This window comes from Phaenicophaeus curvirostris, chromosome 22 (assembly GCF_032191515.1).
Source record: "Phaenicophaeus curvirostris isolate KB17595 chromosome 22, BPBGC_Pcur_1.0, whole genome shotgun sequence".
Classification (NCBI taxonomy): domain Eukaryota; kingdom Metazoa; phylum Chordata; class Aves; order Cuculiformes; family Cuculidae; genus Phaenicophaeus; species Phaenicophaeus curvirostris.
The window spans coordinates 4,929,645-4,944,651 of NC_091413.1; the positions used below are offsets into that span (position 1 = coordinate 4,929,645).

Below are 15,007 nucleotides of genomic sequence, written 5' to 3' on the forward strand. Positions count from 1 at the left end.
GCTTTTTCATTTTTTCAGTATATAAAAAATGTAATGAACTAATTGTACAGGTGAAGCAACACAAATTGCATCACAAGAAGAGAATCAATCCAGACTAGAAAAGCCACAATCCCTCTATTCGTGCTGACTTGTTCCAGTTTTGTTTTAGTTCAATTTTCAGAGCTTTACAGTTTCATGAAAAGCTTTTCTTATGAAAACGTTTGAAGGTTTAGCTGTTCTGGCATTACAGACATTAAATCTAAAACATATTGTCTTCAAAAGTATTTTGGAATTTATGATATTCCCTTTCAGCAGTAAACCATCTACTAAATCAAACATTTGTTCATTTTATCCTCTTTTCTTTTTCATTATTTGCCCAATTCATTCGGATCGTACATACCTCCCTCTAGAATATGTCTGCGTTGCAGATCAGAAAGATCACCCTGTTAATTAGTAGTTAAATAAAATAAATTAAAGTTTATGTTGAAGCCTAAAGCAGTCTCTGCGGAGTATTTACGGGGGCTTCGCGAGTGTCTCTGACAGCTGCTGTGCACACACACACCGCTAGAGGTTCCTGCTTCACAGATTAAAAGTACATCAGGCAAAAAAGTACGCAAGGACAGAATTAGACCTTGGGGTCCTTGACATAATTCTGTGTGCATTCCTCTCAAAATGGAAGAAACTTGTACTCAGGATACACAGACCCTACATCTCATGCCTGCAGTGCTGAAAGTAACAGCAGCATAATTAGGTTCTGAAAGATGGTATCAGTGCAAGACAGCAAAAACCACAATGGAAGATGTTATCATAAGCACAGATCCAAGGAATGAATCGGAAGTCTGTGTTTTAATTTAAAAGAAACGAGTACATTTCACTTACCTGTCCCCAAGGCCCAAAATGTACCCAACCATTGACATCACAGCTAGTGAACGAGTGTAGTTTGTTCTTCTGTCAAACCACACCTACAAGTATAGACAAAACAGAAAAACACAGGCGTGCATGCTGCATGTTTCCGCTTATATTTTCATTTATTCATTAACCACTTGCATTTTGCACAAAGTAAAACTGTGATTTGCTTAGGTTCAACGCACCCCATGAGCCTGGAGGGGTTCAAACATGCTGTGGCCTTCAATTAGATGCCTAAGCCACTAAGAGAATATATTCTGAGGCTCCTGATTTACTCCCCCTTGCACAGTATATGGAGCTTCAGTCTCGGGCTTTGGACTGGACTCTGGAGCCATTGTGACCAGAGCCTTGTAAGGCCCCTTGTGAGAGGGAGATACGCATGTGAGAGGATACGCATGAGTGGATACAGGTTCTGAAGCGATTTGTTTGGAGTTTACGATGACTAAATACCATCATTCTGCAGAGAAGGTAATTCCACGTTATGCTGATTGACAAACACAAGCTATTACATGTGCTGAACTCACCTCCGAGCTTGGACTTTTCAACCACAGCAGCTTGGCCAGGTCATCACCAGCTGTGTTATTGACAGCATGCTCAAACACTTCTACTTTCTGCATCAGAGTCAGGTGGTCGTAATCTGGAGCCATCTATAATTGAGAAGTGACACTCATCAACTTAATTGAGAAGTGATACTCATCAACTTAATTGAGAAGTGATACTCATCAACTTAAACCCCTCGCCTTCAGTAACCCCTAGGTGTACCATGAGAAACACAGTGATCACAAATAATTTTGTATCAAGTTTATATTGAAATTATTTGTAGACTGACCACTATGCTCCCAAACATAGCGAGAAATGCCAGCAGCGCGGCACCTTGGACATCACAGCCACACAAAATTCCAATTTTAGTCACCAGATGGTGACAACTTGTGGTCACTGCTAAAACATTAAAGAAGAAACAAATCTATGTACAACTTTACCTCTTGGTAGCGTTTTATAACTTTCATCTACTATTTTCCCATTTATTACTGATACCAATCAGAAAACAGGCAAAGGAAGAATGACCTTCACACCATTACTCTTCATTAAGATACTGGAGTCCTAAAACAATGTACCAAAACCTCAGCCAGTTCTGCTCTTTACCCTTAACATGATGCGATGCTCGATGTTGAGCAGGATCTTTTTCTTCTCTCTGTAGTCTCGGATGAGCGCGTGCAGTGTGTCACAGTGGGGGACCCACCCAATCAAGCCTGAATTAGTAGACAGCGGAATAACAGCGTATCTCTGGATGCTACAGGGAAAAAAAACAAGAATCAGAGCTCAGATTGTTGAACATTGAGAATTAGTACATTTTCGGATGCTTAAAACAACCGCCACTAAATCTGATTCTGATCCAAACTGTCTCTTCAGTAGCTGCTCTGCTTTTCTTTGTTTCAATCAGACCCGAAACACTCATTTGGACAGATTGCTGCCAGATAATCTACAGACATTCTCAAAGTTTACCTGGTTTTCACTAAATGACTGCTTTTAGAAGGTACGTGTTGTGTCATCCGCGATCATCTATTACTTGCACATGATATTTGTTATGTTCATGCTTGAACAACACCGTACAGAATTGCAGTGACTCTCCACCAGGCTATTTAGTGACTATAATAAAAAATCCTCGACAACTCCCCCTGTTCGCAGGCTACTAAGGCAACGTTCAAGCTGTCTTGAAATAGAGATTGCCTCAAAGACCATAACTATTTACAAGATGGACTCCAATTACATAAAATAAACAATCCCCTCAGAATACATTTCCTCCAAATTTGAATTCTATAAATGTTTTTTTTCTTCCTCTCTCTCTCCTTTTTTTTTTTAAAACTTAACTTCCAAGATGCACCATTTCCTCACAAATCATCCGATTGTGCCAAGGATTACCTGGAAATTGCCCCTATGTTGTGTATCACTTGTGCATAGGCACATTCAGTAACGGTCCACAGCACGAACCTGAGGTTTTTACGAAGAGAAGTTGGGTCATTTGCTAGCAGAGTGTTGACCAACCCAAAAAGCTGCATCACTCTTTCATCTTGGCGAAGGTCTTCATGACCTTTCAGAAGGAATACAAACTCATGCCCGTTGCTTCCTGTGAAAGAATTCATAGAATAGAATCATAGAATCATTTGGTGGGAAAAGATCTTTCAGACCATTGAGTCCAACTAAAATGATTAATTAGTACAATTCATACACAGAAGTTCACTCTTGCTGGACAAACAGACAAGAGCAAATACTGTGCACTCAAGAAAAAGTGTGGCAGTCAAACAGACCAGACCACTATGAAATACCTCACTTGAAAGGAAATGTTGGAGAGGTTTTACCTGGGTAAATACACAGCTTGACCCAAAATCAATGATTGTTTAAATACCAGAATAGTGAAGTGAAAACCGCTCTCTCTTACCCATTAAAGTTAACTTCCTGGGCCGCTGCTTGGAGGTGATGACCTGCAGCGAGGGTGCGATGGACTGAATGCGGATGATGGGCTGGTTGGGATCATATGTTCCTGGCACTGCCAGTTCCAGGTCCCGGCACATTAAGAGTTTTGGTGACACGTACTGTAGTTCCAAAGAAGTGAGCTACAAAACCCAAAAATAAATACAAGCCTTGAGCATTTCAATTCAATCTCTGTGAAATAACTCAAGAGTCCACGATGTCGAGCAACCCAGAACAGTTCAGGCAGTTGTCAATACTTCAGATGCTTGCAGGAGGAGCTGCATAAGCAAACTTGCAGCAAATCATATGCAGGTATTTCCACAATACTGAATTTGAATGTTTTGAATAACAAGAAAACATGAAACAAAGATTGGTATTTACAACTTGCACTGTAAGACCCACAACAGAACTGTACCTCTCCCCCACCTGAGGCAGCTGCTTTGAAATACGCCGGAATACGTGGTAATAGAGATCCCAAGCCTGTGTTAGGTCTTTGACATTTCCCGATTTCATGTACTTCCTGCACCATTCCTGAGCTTCCATCAGATCTCTGCCATAGGCCTAGGGAGGAAGGGAAAAACAACACAAGAAAAACATTTCTACAGGCTATAGTGGAACACGTAGAAACCACTTATCATAGAATCATAGAATAACCAGGTTGGAAGAGACCCACCGGATCATCGAGTCCAACCATTCCCATCAATCACTAAACCATGTCCCTCAGCACCTCGTCCACCCATCCCTTGAACACCTCCAGGGAAGGTGACTCAACCACCTCCCTGGGCAGCCTCTGCCAGGGACCAATGACCCTTTCCGGGAAAAATTTTTTCCTAATGTCCAGCCTAAACCTCCCCTGGTGGAGCTTGAGGCCATTCCCTCTCGTCCTGTCCCCTGTCCCTTGGGAGAAGAGCCCAGCTCCCTCCTCTCCACAACCTCCTTTCAGGGAGTTGGAGAGAGCAATGAGGTCTCCCCTCAGCCTCCTCTTCTCCAGGCTAAACACCCCCAGCTCTCTCAGCCGTTCCTCATAAGGCCTGTTCTCCAGCCCCTTCACCAGCTTCGTTGCTCTTCTCTGGACTCGTTCCAGAGCCTCAACATCCTTCTTGTGGTGAGGGGCCCAGAACTGACCCCAGGATTCGAGGAGCGGTCTCACCAGTGTCGAGTCCAGAGGGAGAAGAACCTCCCTGGACCTGCTGGCCACGCCGTTTCTGATACAAGCCAAGATGCCATTGGCCTTCTTGGCCACCTGGGCCACTGCTGGCTCATGTTCAGTAGCTGTCAACCAACACCCCCAGGTCTTTCTCCTCCAGGCAGCTTTCTAGACAGACTTCTCCTAGTCTGTAGCATTGCACAGGGTTGTTGTGCCTCAAGTGCAGGACCCGGCATTTGGCCTTGTTAAACCTCATGCCATGGATCCAGCCTGTTCAGATCCCTTTGCAGAGCCTCCCGACCCTCCCACAGATCGACACTTCCACCCAGCTTAGTGTCACCCGCAAACTTGCTCAGGGTGCACTCGATGCCTTCATCCAGGTCATTGATAAAGACATTGAACAGGGCTGGACCCAGCCCTGAGCCCTGGGGAACCCCACTTGTAACTGGCCTCCAGCTGGAGTTAACTCCATTTCCCACCACTCTCTGGGCCCTCCAGCCAACCAGTTTTCCACCCAGGAGAGTGTGCGCCTGGCCAGGCCAGAGGTGACAGTTTCCGAAGCAGAATGCTGTGAGAAACTGTGTCAAAGGCTTTACTGAAGTCCAGGAAGATACATCCACAGCCTTTCCCTCGTCCAGCAGCCGAGTCACTTTATCATAGAAGGTGATCAGGTTAGTTTGGCAAGACCTGCCTTTTGTGAACCCGTGTTGACTGGGCCTGATCACCCGGTTCTCTTGCATGAGCTTCATGATAGCACTTAATACACAGAGCACCACAGCCTATTTTCAAATTGCATTACAAATACTTATTTCACATTTTTATAGCTTATTGGAATTGAAGATCCAGAAATTTCTGGCTTGCAAGCTCAAATTAATTCCTTCTACTAGCTTAAGAGAGGTCACCTCTACCATCTGTGCTAGTGGTTACCGTGAAGCAAAGCAGACTGGAGCTAGAAGAATTAACTGCAGAGCAGTTGCATGTTTTCCAGGCCCTACCAGACACCCAGTCGATCCAATATTTCACGGCAATCTGTACTATCATGGCCCCTGTAGCACCTTAGTAACCAAAAGCGATACAGATCTGAAGATAAATGTCAATAGTGAAGTCTGCAACTAATGTAATGAGTCTCAAGAGATTTACTCTTCGTGTTACGTTGCCAAAGTCCTTGTGCCACATCTGGGGCAGGTGGCTGTCCTGTCTGCTTTTGAGGACAGGCAGAAGATTAAACTCTTAGCCGTTTGCTGATACCTGATTGAAGGATGTTTCTTTTAAAGTTTGAGGCCCACGCTCCATCATTGCATGAAGTGGTTCCAGCACCTCAAACATCCCCTTCACATTCCTTTCTCCGAAGTATAGACGAGATGCTTCTTCCAACCCTTCATGCCACATCTCATGCCACAGAATGGCTACACGGATTAGCTCTTCACTCACCTGTTTTAGGACAGGAAAAAAGATCAGAAGCCTCAAGAAAAACACTATGACTGTATACTGAATTACAACAACAGGACTACTTTCTTCTCTCATGACTACGAAGTATTTGTCGCTGGCAACTAGAGGGAGCCACAAGAATTCCCACAATCTGTTACATCTTTTTCTGCAAGAAGCTGATCAGGCTTTTCTCACCTTATTTGTTGCCTTAGAAATTTTTTATATATTTGTGTAGCTTGGCCTGAAAGCATTACTTCTCATTTATTCATAACAACATTTAGTAAATGAATTAAAATACTCTTTCCATGCTATGCTTGAACATTCTGGAAATACAATACACCTCATGGTACACGAAGTACTCACCATCATTGCCTGCTGCACCAGAGTGTTACTGTGCTCACACATGTTTTTCAAGATCTTATTTGCAGCATTGTGGCGAGCTGTGGTTGTAGATTTAGACGCCACAGTCAAAGGATAGATCAAAGCCTGCAAGAGACATCAACCAATAATATTTTAGAACCACAGAGGAGACCTACGTGAATTGAAAGATTAGCAAAGCATTAATAAATAGGAGCCTTAGGGCTAGACAAGAGAAATCAAGCTTGTTTTCAAAAGAGGTGATAAGAATTTGCTATTCAAAGTCTTCCAGTCTGAAAAGCTTACAAGACACTAATTCACCGGGTAGCAGAATGACTTGGAGAGCTTGTATCGAACTGGAAGAACAAAAAACTGTTCTAGCATTTTGTGATTTTCCACACTGTAGTAAGAAATTCAGATAAAACATCTGTGAGGCAGCCTCTTAGTAGTCACATAATGAGATTTAAGAAGGTGATTTGCCCTCTCCAGTACTCTATCAGACAGAAATAACTTTCCCTGCTGCATGGCTCATCCACCTCTTTCCTCTGAACAGTGCTGAGATGAAAGAAGCAGCAGCAGAAATAGTCCCCATCCTTGCTACCATCACTTGCTGTGACTTCCAGTGCAGATATCTAAACTGGGTGAACAGGAACATAATAAATGCCTTAACTGGCCATCAGCCTATGGAAATTCCTCCTCTACGCAAAGCTTACCTGGGGATGATATCGCCCAATATCTGTGAGAAGCTGATGAATGAGACGTCCTACTAGTGGTCGAGGGGTGTCAATTCTTGCAATGAGCTGAGGGATGACCTAGTAGTAAGGATAAGTAAAATAAACACCCCGTCACCTCCGGCTCACAAGCTGTTCTGCCCTTGCTAGAGGCCTCACGGTCTCTAAAGGAGACAGAGGCCCATCACTCATTTTTCTGATGGTCAGACGACAACACAACGTTCCAGAGTCAGAAGGGCAGAACAGCTCAGTGAGATCACAAATATTCTGTTACAAGATCCTCTTATGGAAAAACTAAGACGTGTCTTGAAGTGTAATGCTCAAATAAGAAATAAAGCCTTTTTTTATTTATTTAAAAGAGTAATTCTACAAAGTGATGCTGAAATAGACTGAATCACCACAGAGCAGCACACTGGTGTTTTATACTCTAATCACCAGTGAATGCACATCATCTTCAACTTAAAAATTTTCATTCTCTCTCATTCATATGCACTAATCTGCAGACAACTACAGACACACACACAAGAACGTTTCTCATATCTCTGTTCATGAAACTTGTTATATCTGCTACAAATTGTACTGCTCACTGCTCTCACCACTGGCCTACAGAGGATTGTTTAGCAAAGGATCATCACGGATATAACCTAACAAATCCCCAAGCTTCCCCCAGATCTGAGATTTGTCTTAGCCCTTTGTGTTCCTTACCTGCAGCCAAGTGTCTATTTGGATTGCCTTGACTCCTTCTACCAAAGCTTCATTCACGTCAGGCCAGTGACCGTAGTCAAACCACAGAGTAAGGACTCTGGAAAAGAGAAATACGTTCATTAGGAATGACACAAAATCCCCCATTCCAGTCAAATACCTTTAGACCATTTACAAGTGTTTCTTCTTCCCACAACCTAGAGATAAGCACTAATCCACCTAACGTAAATTAGCTTGGACACAAGCTTTCACTTAGTTTAACCATAACAAAGAGAGTAGAAAGAGGTTCTACCTAATCTTAAACCAAGTGCCCTTATCAGCTGGATTTCATTTACTTTGTGCTTTTTTACGTACCTTAGAGTGTCTTGTAGGTTGTTCCCTCGAGACAGAGAGATGGATCGGAAGAAACCTTGGACAGCAGGGACTGTGTACATCAAGAGGGTCTTGGATAAATCCTTTTGGAATGAAAATTGCTGCATTAGTTCTACACAAGCACATCAGTCCACATGAATCCTAAACTTATCAAGGGAAAAGAGGGAGAAACATGCGGAAACAGCTCTAATACACATAACAGTTGAATTCTTCTCATACTCTTCATGGGACTCATTGCTCCTGGAATTTATGTTTTGCTTGACTACTAGGTCTTTCAGCCTAGCGGGGAACATACTCTAGAGCAACTTTATACTTGGATATATTAGCAAAACTATGGAGAGCAAAGCAGCTTAAGAACTACAACCCTACTATAATTGGTAAGTAAAAGGGATTGCTCACAGTCTTTCGTGAAGCAGCTGAACTTGCTAATGCACATTGTACCACCTATGAGAGCCATCCATGCCTTTGCTTTATTTCACAGCTAACCTAACGATCATTTGCATTAATTTAGTCTTCTTGCCTTAAGAGTGAATTAAGCTGAACCTCCTCACTTTTGCCATGGCATATATAAACACAGAGACCGTCCACAAGCCAAGTACACACAATAGCTTGTCCCCTGTCATAACATTTTCCTGCATCTAAGCAATAAGCATCAACCTCTCAACATAAAGAGGCAAGAATGGTACCTCAGTGACTTTTTTCTGCACTGGAGATGGGATGGGGCTGTTCTCTGTGCTCTCTGCGTCACTCTCACTATTGCTGCCCTCAGTGTTAGCGCTGGTGATGCTGGCTCCACTGGCATGACGTAGTTTCTTCTTCTCATCTCTGGCTTGGTTTTGATGTTTGTAGTGCAGCACCGCTTCAAAGTTCATCACTGCCCAGGCATGCCAGGCCTGCCAACAAGAAGCCAGGAGGAAGATAAATCCTGTCTTCAACTTGTACTTCTTAATGATTAGAGACAATAATCCAACCTTTCTCAATCCACGGACAACAGTAGTAAGTAATACCCCACAGACACACCATGCTTTGCTTTCTCTAATCACTTGTAGTTTTAACTGCCTTATTATCTTAAATAACATCATGGTGAGCTCTTGGCTGGGAGCTCCCTGTTGAATATTAAGGCAAAGGAGCTCTGTAACAAAAATTACATCACATTCACATACAGTTTAAGTTTTCAGAGCTTCAACAGAAGATCAATACATTAGGACTAGGGGAAGTGTAATGGGAAGAAGTGCAGGAACTGGCTGCCCAAGAGAGGATCCAGCACCAAATGTTAACTGAAATATCACAGCCCTGAAATCAAGAGTTCCTTGGAGAATTAGCGACAAGGATACCTCCCAAGTATACTGAGTGAGGGCAAGTTAAATGTTTTACATTTAGACTATTCTTTCTCCTTCACTGTTAACACACAGGAGAGAAAGTTCCAAAAGCAAGAATAAAAACTGAATTGTGGTCTAGTTTTACCAGCCAGATAACATTCTAAACAAGAAAACTACAGTTCCGTCAGGCTGCTTTCTCCATTTTTTTCACTCCTACTCTTTTCTCCATTTTTTTCACAGTAACAAGGCAGATAGTTATAGGAGATGTTCCTCTGAACATCTTCCTGTCATGTGGTGTGGGATGTGATCAAATTTAGTGACCTCTCTGCAACAGTGCCTGTAACCATCTCCTTACTGACCTTGTACCAGTTGCGATCATGCTCTGTTGCAGCACTGTAGTACTGCAGCACTTTGGGGATGGTGCTCTCATTGATGCCTTGCAGGTTCAGCTGCCACTCACCCAGTTTCAGGAAACACCTGGTTAAACACAAAGGGATTATTGACTCAGAACCTAGAATGAGACGAAGCCTGCTGGATGAAGAGGCAGACTGCATGGTGGTAAACCCCCTTCTGCAGAGCAAGAGTGTACGTGTTAACATGTAAGGTTCAAAACAGCTGCACCTTGCTTGTAAGCGTGGAGATAACTAGTTAAGGGTTTAACTTTCAAGAGGAAAGATGAGGGTCAAGCTTTGTTCCTCATTCATTCCTATCAGTATTAAAATAAACCTAAGAACCAGTTAGCGGTAACATCAAGACTTTATCAGTATTGACAAAAATCACGTGGCGTACGTGGTGGTTAGCTGTTCTTATCATCATACAAAGCTGCCTTCTGGCAAGAACCCTGTGACAGACAAACAGTGAAAACAGCAACGCGCTTCCCTCAGGCCAGAACCCCATTAAGTCATCCCTTCCCTGAAGAAAGCAAAACCATTCTATTTAGACTGCAGCAGGGTGGGGCTGCGAAGGTTTGTGCAAAGCTTAATACTTCGCTCACTCTGCAGGCTTGAAATACTGCAGTTTCACAGCTGTCCTTTCTACAGTTTGAGTTTTCCAGAAAGCACCGTGCAAGAAAATATTGTGCACAACTCATTACCTTTGTCTTCCATGACAATCACTCTGAAAAATGCTATTATGCGTTATTATGATGCTGTTATCAAGTTCCCGTTCTCATAAAAGCAAATTAAGTGCATGGCTCCCCCTTTAAACAAATAAAGGCAAATTATGCAATTTCTTCTTTAAACTGGCACCTCCAGATCCACAGAGGAAAATGGGGATTATAACATGTGTGCTTTAAGACACCATCACATGCTGGGCACCTAATTCACTACTGCTAAGTTAAAGGCACACGCTGCCAAGCACAGATGTGCCAGGCTTGTGGGAAGTGTTTCTTTCCTACTGACTAGATCTGAAACCCAAAGAAACAGCCACACTGACAGCTCTGCTTTGAGCTAGTGAGCCAAAGCACTGGAAAAAGATAACCAGCTGCCAGTGACAAATATGAGCTTGTTTATGCCGATGTGCCACAATAACGTTTACTGAAATTATATGACATGAGAATGGAACACCAGATGGGTGTTTATCAGCTAAATGAGAAATTGTCTGATCTTTTTAATCAAAGCGTGGACCTTGCAACCTCAGGGAAGACATCAGTTCCACTTTACAGCTAAAGGAGTCCAAGGGGTAGGTGCTGACCGTGCCATGAGCTTGTGGAGCTCCTGCTTGTGCTGCTGGTCCTCAGTGGCAATAGCGTGCTGTGCCTGCTGCTGCATGGTCTGCACAAAGTGCTGCATGTGCTGGAATGCATCGATCTGTAATTAGATGATGGCTGCGTTAAGGACCACAGGGCTTAAATACAACTTCCCAAGAGAGAAAGACAAGGTGGAAATAAATTTTTAGTGCAAGCAAAAAGAGGACATAAGGACACACTAAACCACGTGATGCTCCTGGTACCCTGAGAATTCCCTAAACTCTTTCAGTGTTCGGTATAAACAAACACTTAAGTTTCCCTCCAGACTGCATACTCTGTTGTACCCTAGCATAGCTTCTTCTGCCACAGGGCTGCACCTTTAACCATGAATTCAAAACATAAGCACCTACTCTCCAAGTGTCACGAAGGACTGGAGCACTGAGCCAACCCTGCCGGCAGAAGGGTGCTCAGAGAAAGGGTGGAGACTTGCGTGCAGGTTTGGGATTACTGCTACCCTGGGCAAAGTATTTCTCCCTCAGCACTGTAACCACCACCCAGTTTTAATGTGTTAGAATGAGAAAAAAAAAAAAAAGGCCCTAAGCACAGAGCTTCTTTACTGTATTTAAATAGGAAATCATTCAACCGACAAGGGGAGGTGAGTCTAACCACATCTGTTCCTCCTTCTCATCTTTGCTGCTTTTCTAATCTCTTTTTTCCTGTCTTTGTGGGCACCACCTATTCTTGCATCAGTTTATTTTAGTTATGTTCTCTTCCCTCACACAGTTAGTCTTTGTGCCTGCTTTCCTTCTGCTTTCTACAGCTGCACCAGTCTCTCTTTATCACAGGTCAGACACAGGAAAGGCCAGTTTCACTCAAAGAGGCTCACAGAGAAGACCCATCTACTTTTTGAGTCATTTACTGAAGAAAGTAAGACACCATTACACTGCTTCACAAAGCCAACAGCACAGGGCCTCATCAGCAGCTCCTTCTGGTTTTTAAATTCAAATGAAGAACAGTTAGGTCATGGCAACATTCCCACAGCAATGGCTCCGCTCCAGTGCTGGCAATCCCAAATACGGGAAAAATAAAAAAAGATGTGGCAGAATACGAGGATAAACGGAGGCTTTAACGTATATTAAAAAAAAAAAGATAAGTTATCCAGACTGGAGCTTATTGGATTTGACTGTGTAAATTCTCCCTGTGTTGCAATGTCAAAAACATTCACCCTAGGCTCTTTGGAGCCAAACCGTTCCCATGACAAAACCCTATGTACTTTTTAGCTGTCTTTTAGTTAGAAATTTTCAATAATGGCCTTAATAAAAGTCAGTTCTGCTCAGCAACTAAGTACAAACTGTTCAAGGTCCTTTTCTAAAACTGGTAATAAAACCCCCTTACTTCTGTCTTTCAGCATGTAAAGCTGAGCAGAGGCTCACTGGGGACACCTGGCAGTCACAACAGTGGACAAGAAGTCAAGCACCCAGGCTACACAGTAAAATCCTGGTGAGGACAGCAGAGCTACTATTGACCATTAATCTTGGCTGCATCCATTGTGTACCTGACACTGGTTTGGCAAAAATAATCTTTCCATGTAGGAAATAAAATTGAGGCCAGGCTTTCTCTGCCACTACAGAATTTTGTAGTAAAATTTCAAAAGATTATCCTCTGAATAACAATAAGGAAAGTTGCTGAGAGAGTTGGGCTTGTTTAGGCTAGAGAAGAGAACGCTCTGGGAGACCTTATAGAAGTCTTCCAGTACTTAAAAGGGAAAGCCAAGGAGGGGCTCTTTATCAGGGAGTGCAGGGATGGGACAGGGGGAAATGGTTTTAAGCTGAAAGAGGGGAGACTGAAATGAGATACTGGGAAGAAATGTTTTGTTGTGAGGGTGGGGAGGCCCTGGCACAGGATGCCCAGAGAAGTTGTGGCTGCCCCATCCCTGGAGGTGTTCAAGGCCAGGTTGGATGGGGCTTGGACCAACCTGATCTGGTGGGAGGTGTCCCTGCCCATGGCAAGGGAAGGAACTGGATGGGCTTTAAGGTCCCTTCCAACTCAAAACATTCTATGATTCTATGAAAGGGGTTAGCTATCCTTTTTTAGGTGAACAAAAGTAAAATCTACAGCCTTGACTTTATTCTGCGTGGATTATGAAGATCTAACCTGCATGGCACCACACACAACCTGAGCCATGTAACGTAGAGACTACAATGTTCTTTCGTACCTTACGGGCACTCTTCCACATGTGTTTCATGTAGGCATAGGTCACTTGAGGATGTACTGTTGGCAGCGGGTGATCCAGCTGGCGAGATGGATCTACTCCCAAGAGCAGGACAAGTGTCTTATGGGCCAAAGCCTGGAGAAAGTCACAAAGAGAAAAAGCAGGTTAAAACAAGCTCATTCTTACCTCTCATATTGTCCACAAAACTGCCTGCCACTAAAAACTACTTGGAACCCTCCAGCTAAAGCACAGACAGAGCAGCCTCATTACTACTCGCTAGGAACACCAAAGGGTGAACCATAGATCTCCACTGGGAAAAGAGCATTAGATTCTTATTTCAGAAGTCAGTAGAGAGTGCAAAATCTTTGTTTTCAAGTACATAAGTCTTGTGGTGAACATTGAAATAGGATTGTAATGTTCAATGACAACAACATCACATTCTAGATCTGACAGAGTGCTTTAGCAGAGAGAGCCATTATAAATCACAGAATCATAGAATGGTTTGGGTTGGAAGGGACCTTAAAGATCATCCAGTTCCAAACCCCTGCCATGGGCAGGGACACCTCTCACGCCATCTGGCTGCCCAAGCCCCATCCAACCTGGCCTCGAACCCCTCCAGGGATGGGGCAGACACAGCTTCCCTGGGCAACCTGTTCCAGTGCCTCACCACTCTCACAGTGAAGAAATTCTTCCTTATGTCTAGTCTAAACCTGCCCTCTCCAGTTTACACCCATTGCCCCTCGTCCTATCACTCCAAGCCTTTGAGAACAGTCCCTCCCCAGCTTTCCTGTAGCCCCTTCAGGTACTGGAAGGTTGCTATGAATAATCACCAGCGCGGCTTAAGAGCTTCCGTGTATGGCACGCAACATAAAATTGGCTCTGAGGCTTTCAGGTACTATACCAGTACAACAAAGATAGCCTTGGCTGCAAGTATGAACTCTATGATTTTAGTATTTCAACAATTTCTGACAAGTATCCTCCTCAGAGGATTCATTATCCCATGCAGGCAATGAACATATTTGGAAATGCCCAAGGCTAAAACAGCAAGGCAACATCAACCAACTAAAAATCTACTGTAGAGGGCAGAGCTTGGTTATGCTCACCAGTCTCCCACTCTTGCCACACAGGCTGGCATACTTGAGCCAAGTTCTCATGTCCTCGTGAGGATTCACAACAAGAGATCGCACCATCAATATTCTTTGCCAGTCTTCCACAATTCGTTGACAGCCCTGAGAGAAAAAGAAAGAGAGAGAACTCCTTAGTGTCTTATCTCCAATCTACTCCACAGAGCCTTAACTCAGAATCTGAAGGGACTTTGCCCAAGATGGAGAGACTTTAGTGCCCACAATTCACAGCAGGCTGACACAACAACTAGCTGGCTACAGCTTTAATATGCAATGTGTGTGGAAGGGTAAGTCCTTGACTGTTATTCTCTGCAGCCAGCTCAGTCTTTGCAGGCTAACATAATGCCTAACAGGAAAAGGAGAAATACTTCTAAAGCAGAAACACATCCAAAAATCACGAAAGCTCTTAATGCAATTCTGAAACAAGTCAAGAGTTGCATAACCATTCTCAACCTAGCTTTAAAGCTTACTTTTTGGTTTAAATGACAAATCTCAATATGGAGATGGTACAAAACCAACCAGCTACAAAGATATTTTTGTTATTGCCCTCTTTCTTCTCCTTGCATGTGTTGCT

At 43.4% G+C, this 15,007-nt stretch overlaps 1 protein-coding gene across 2 annotated transcripts in view; it reads right to left on the reverse strand.

Moving 5' to 3' along the window:
* Positions 1 to 15,007, reverse strand: part of MTOR (mechanistic target of rapamycin kinase) — a 66,043-nt gene that overhangs the window by 5,990 nt on the left and 45,046 nt on the right. For both annotated transcript variants that reach the window (XM_069874640.1, XM_069874639.1), the window contains 16 exons: positions 14,413 to 14,538; positions 13,313 to 13,444; positions 11,103 to 11,218; positions 9,770 to 9,887; positions 8,778 to 8,984; positions 8,074 to 8,174; positions 7,723 to 7,819; positions 7,000 to 7,098; positions 6,293 to 6,415; positions 5,750 to 5,932; positions 3,781 to 3,915; positions 3,323 to 3,497; positions 2,875 to 3,010; positions 2,029 to 2,176; positions 1,410 to 1,532; positions 859 to 941 (listed from right to left, as the gene is read on the reverse strand). In XM_069874640.1, coding sequence (XP_069730741.1) covers positions 859 to 941; positions 1,410 to 1,532; positions 2,029 to 2,176; positions 2,875 to 3,010; positions 3,323 to 3,497; positions 3,781 to 3,915; positions 5,750 to 5,932; positions 6,293 to 6,415; positions 7,000 to 7,098; positions 7,723 to 7,819; positions 8,074 to 8,174; positions 8,778 to 8,984; positions 9,770 to 9,887; positions 11,103 to 11,218; positions 13,313 to 13,444; positions 14,413 to 14,538 — 2,102 coding nt within the window. The remainder of the gene's footprint in view (positions 1 to 858; positions 942 to 1,409; positions 1,533 to 2,028; positions 2,177 to 2,874; positions 3,011 to 3,322; positions 3,498 to 3,780; positions 3,916 to 5,749; positions 5,933 to 6,292; positions 6,416 to 6,999; positions 7,099 to 7,722; positions 7,820 to 8,073; positions 8,175 to 8,777; positions 8,985 to 9,769; positions 9,888 to 11,102; positions 11,219 to 13,312; positions 13,445 to 14,412; positions 14,539 to 15,007) is intronic.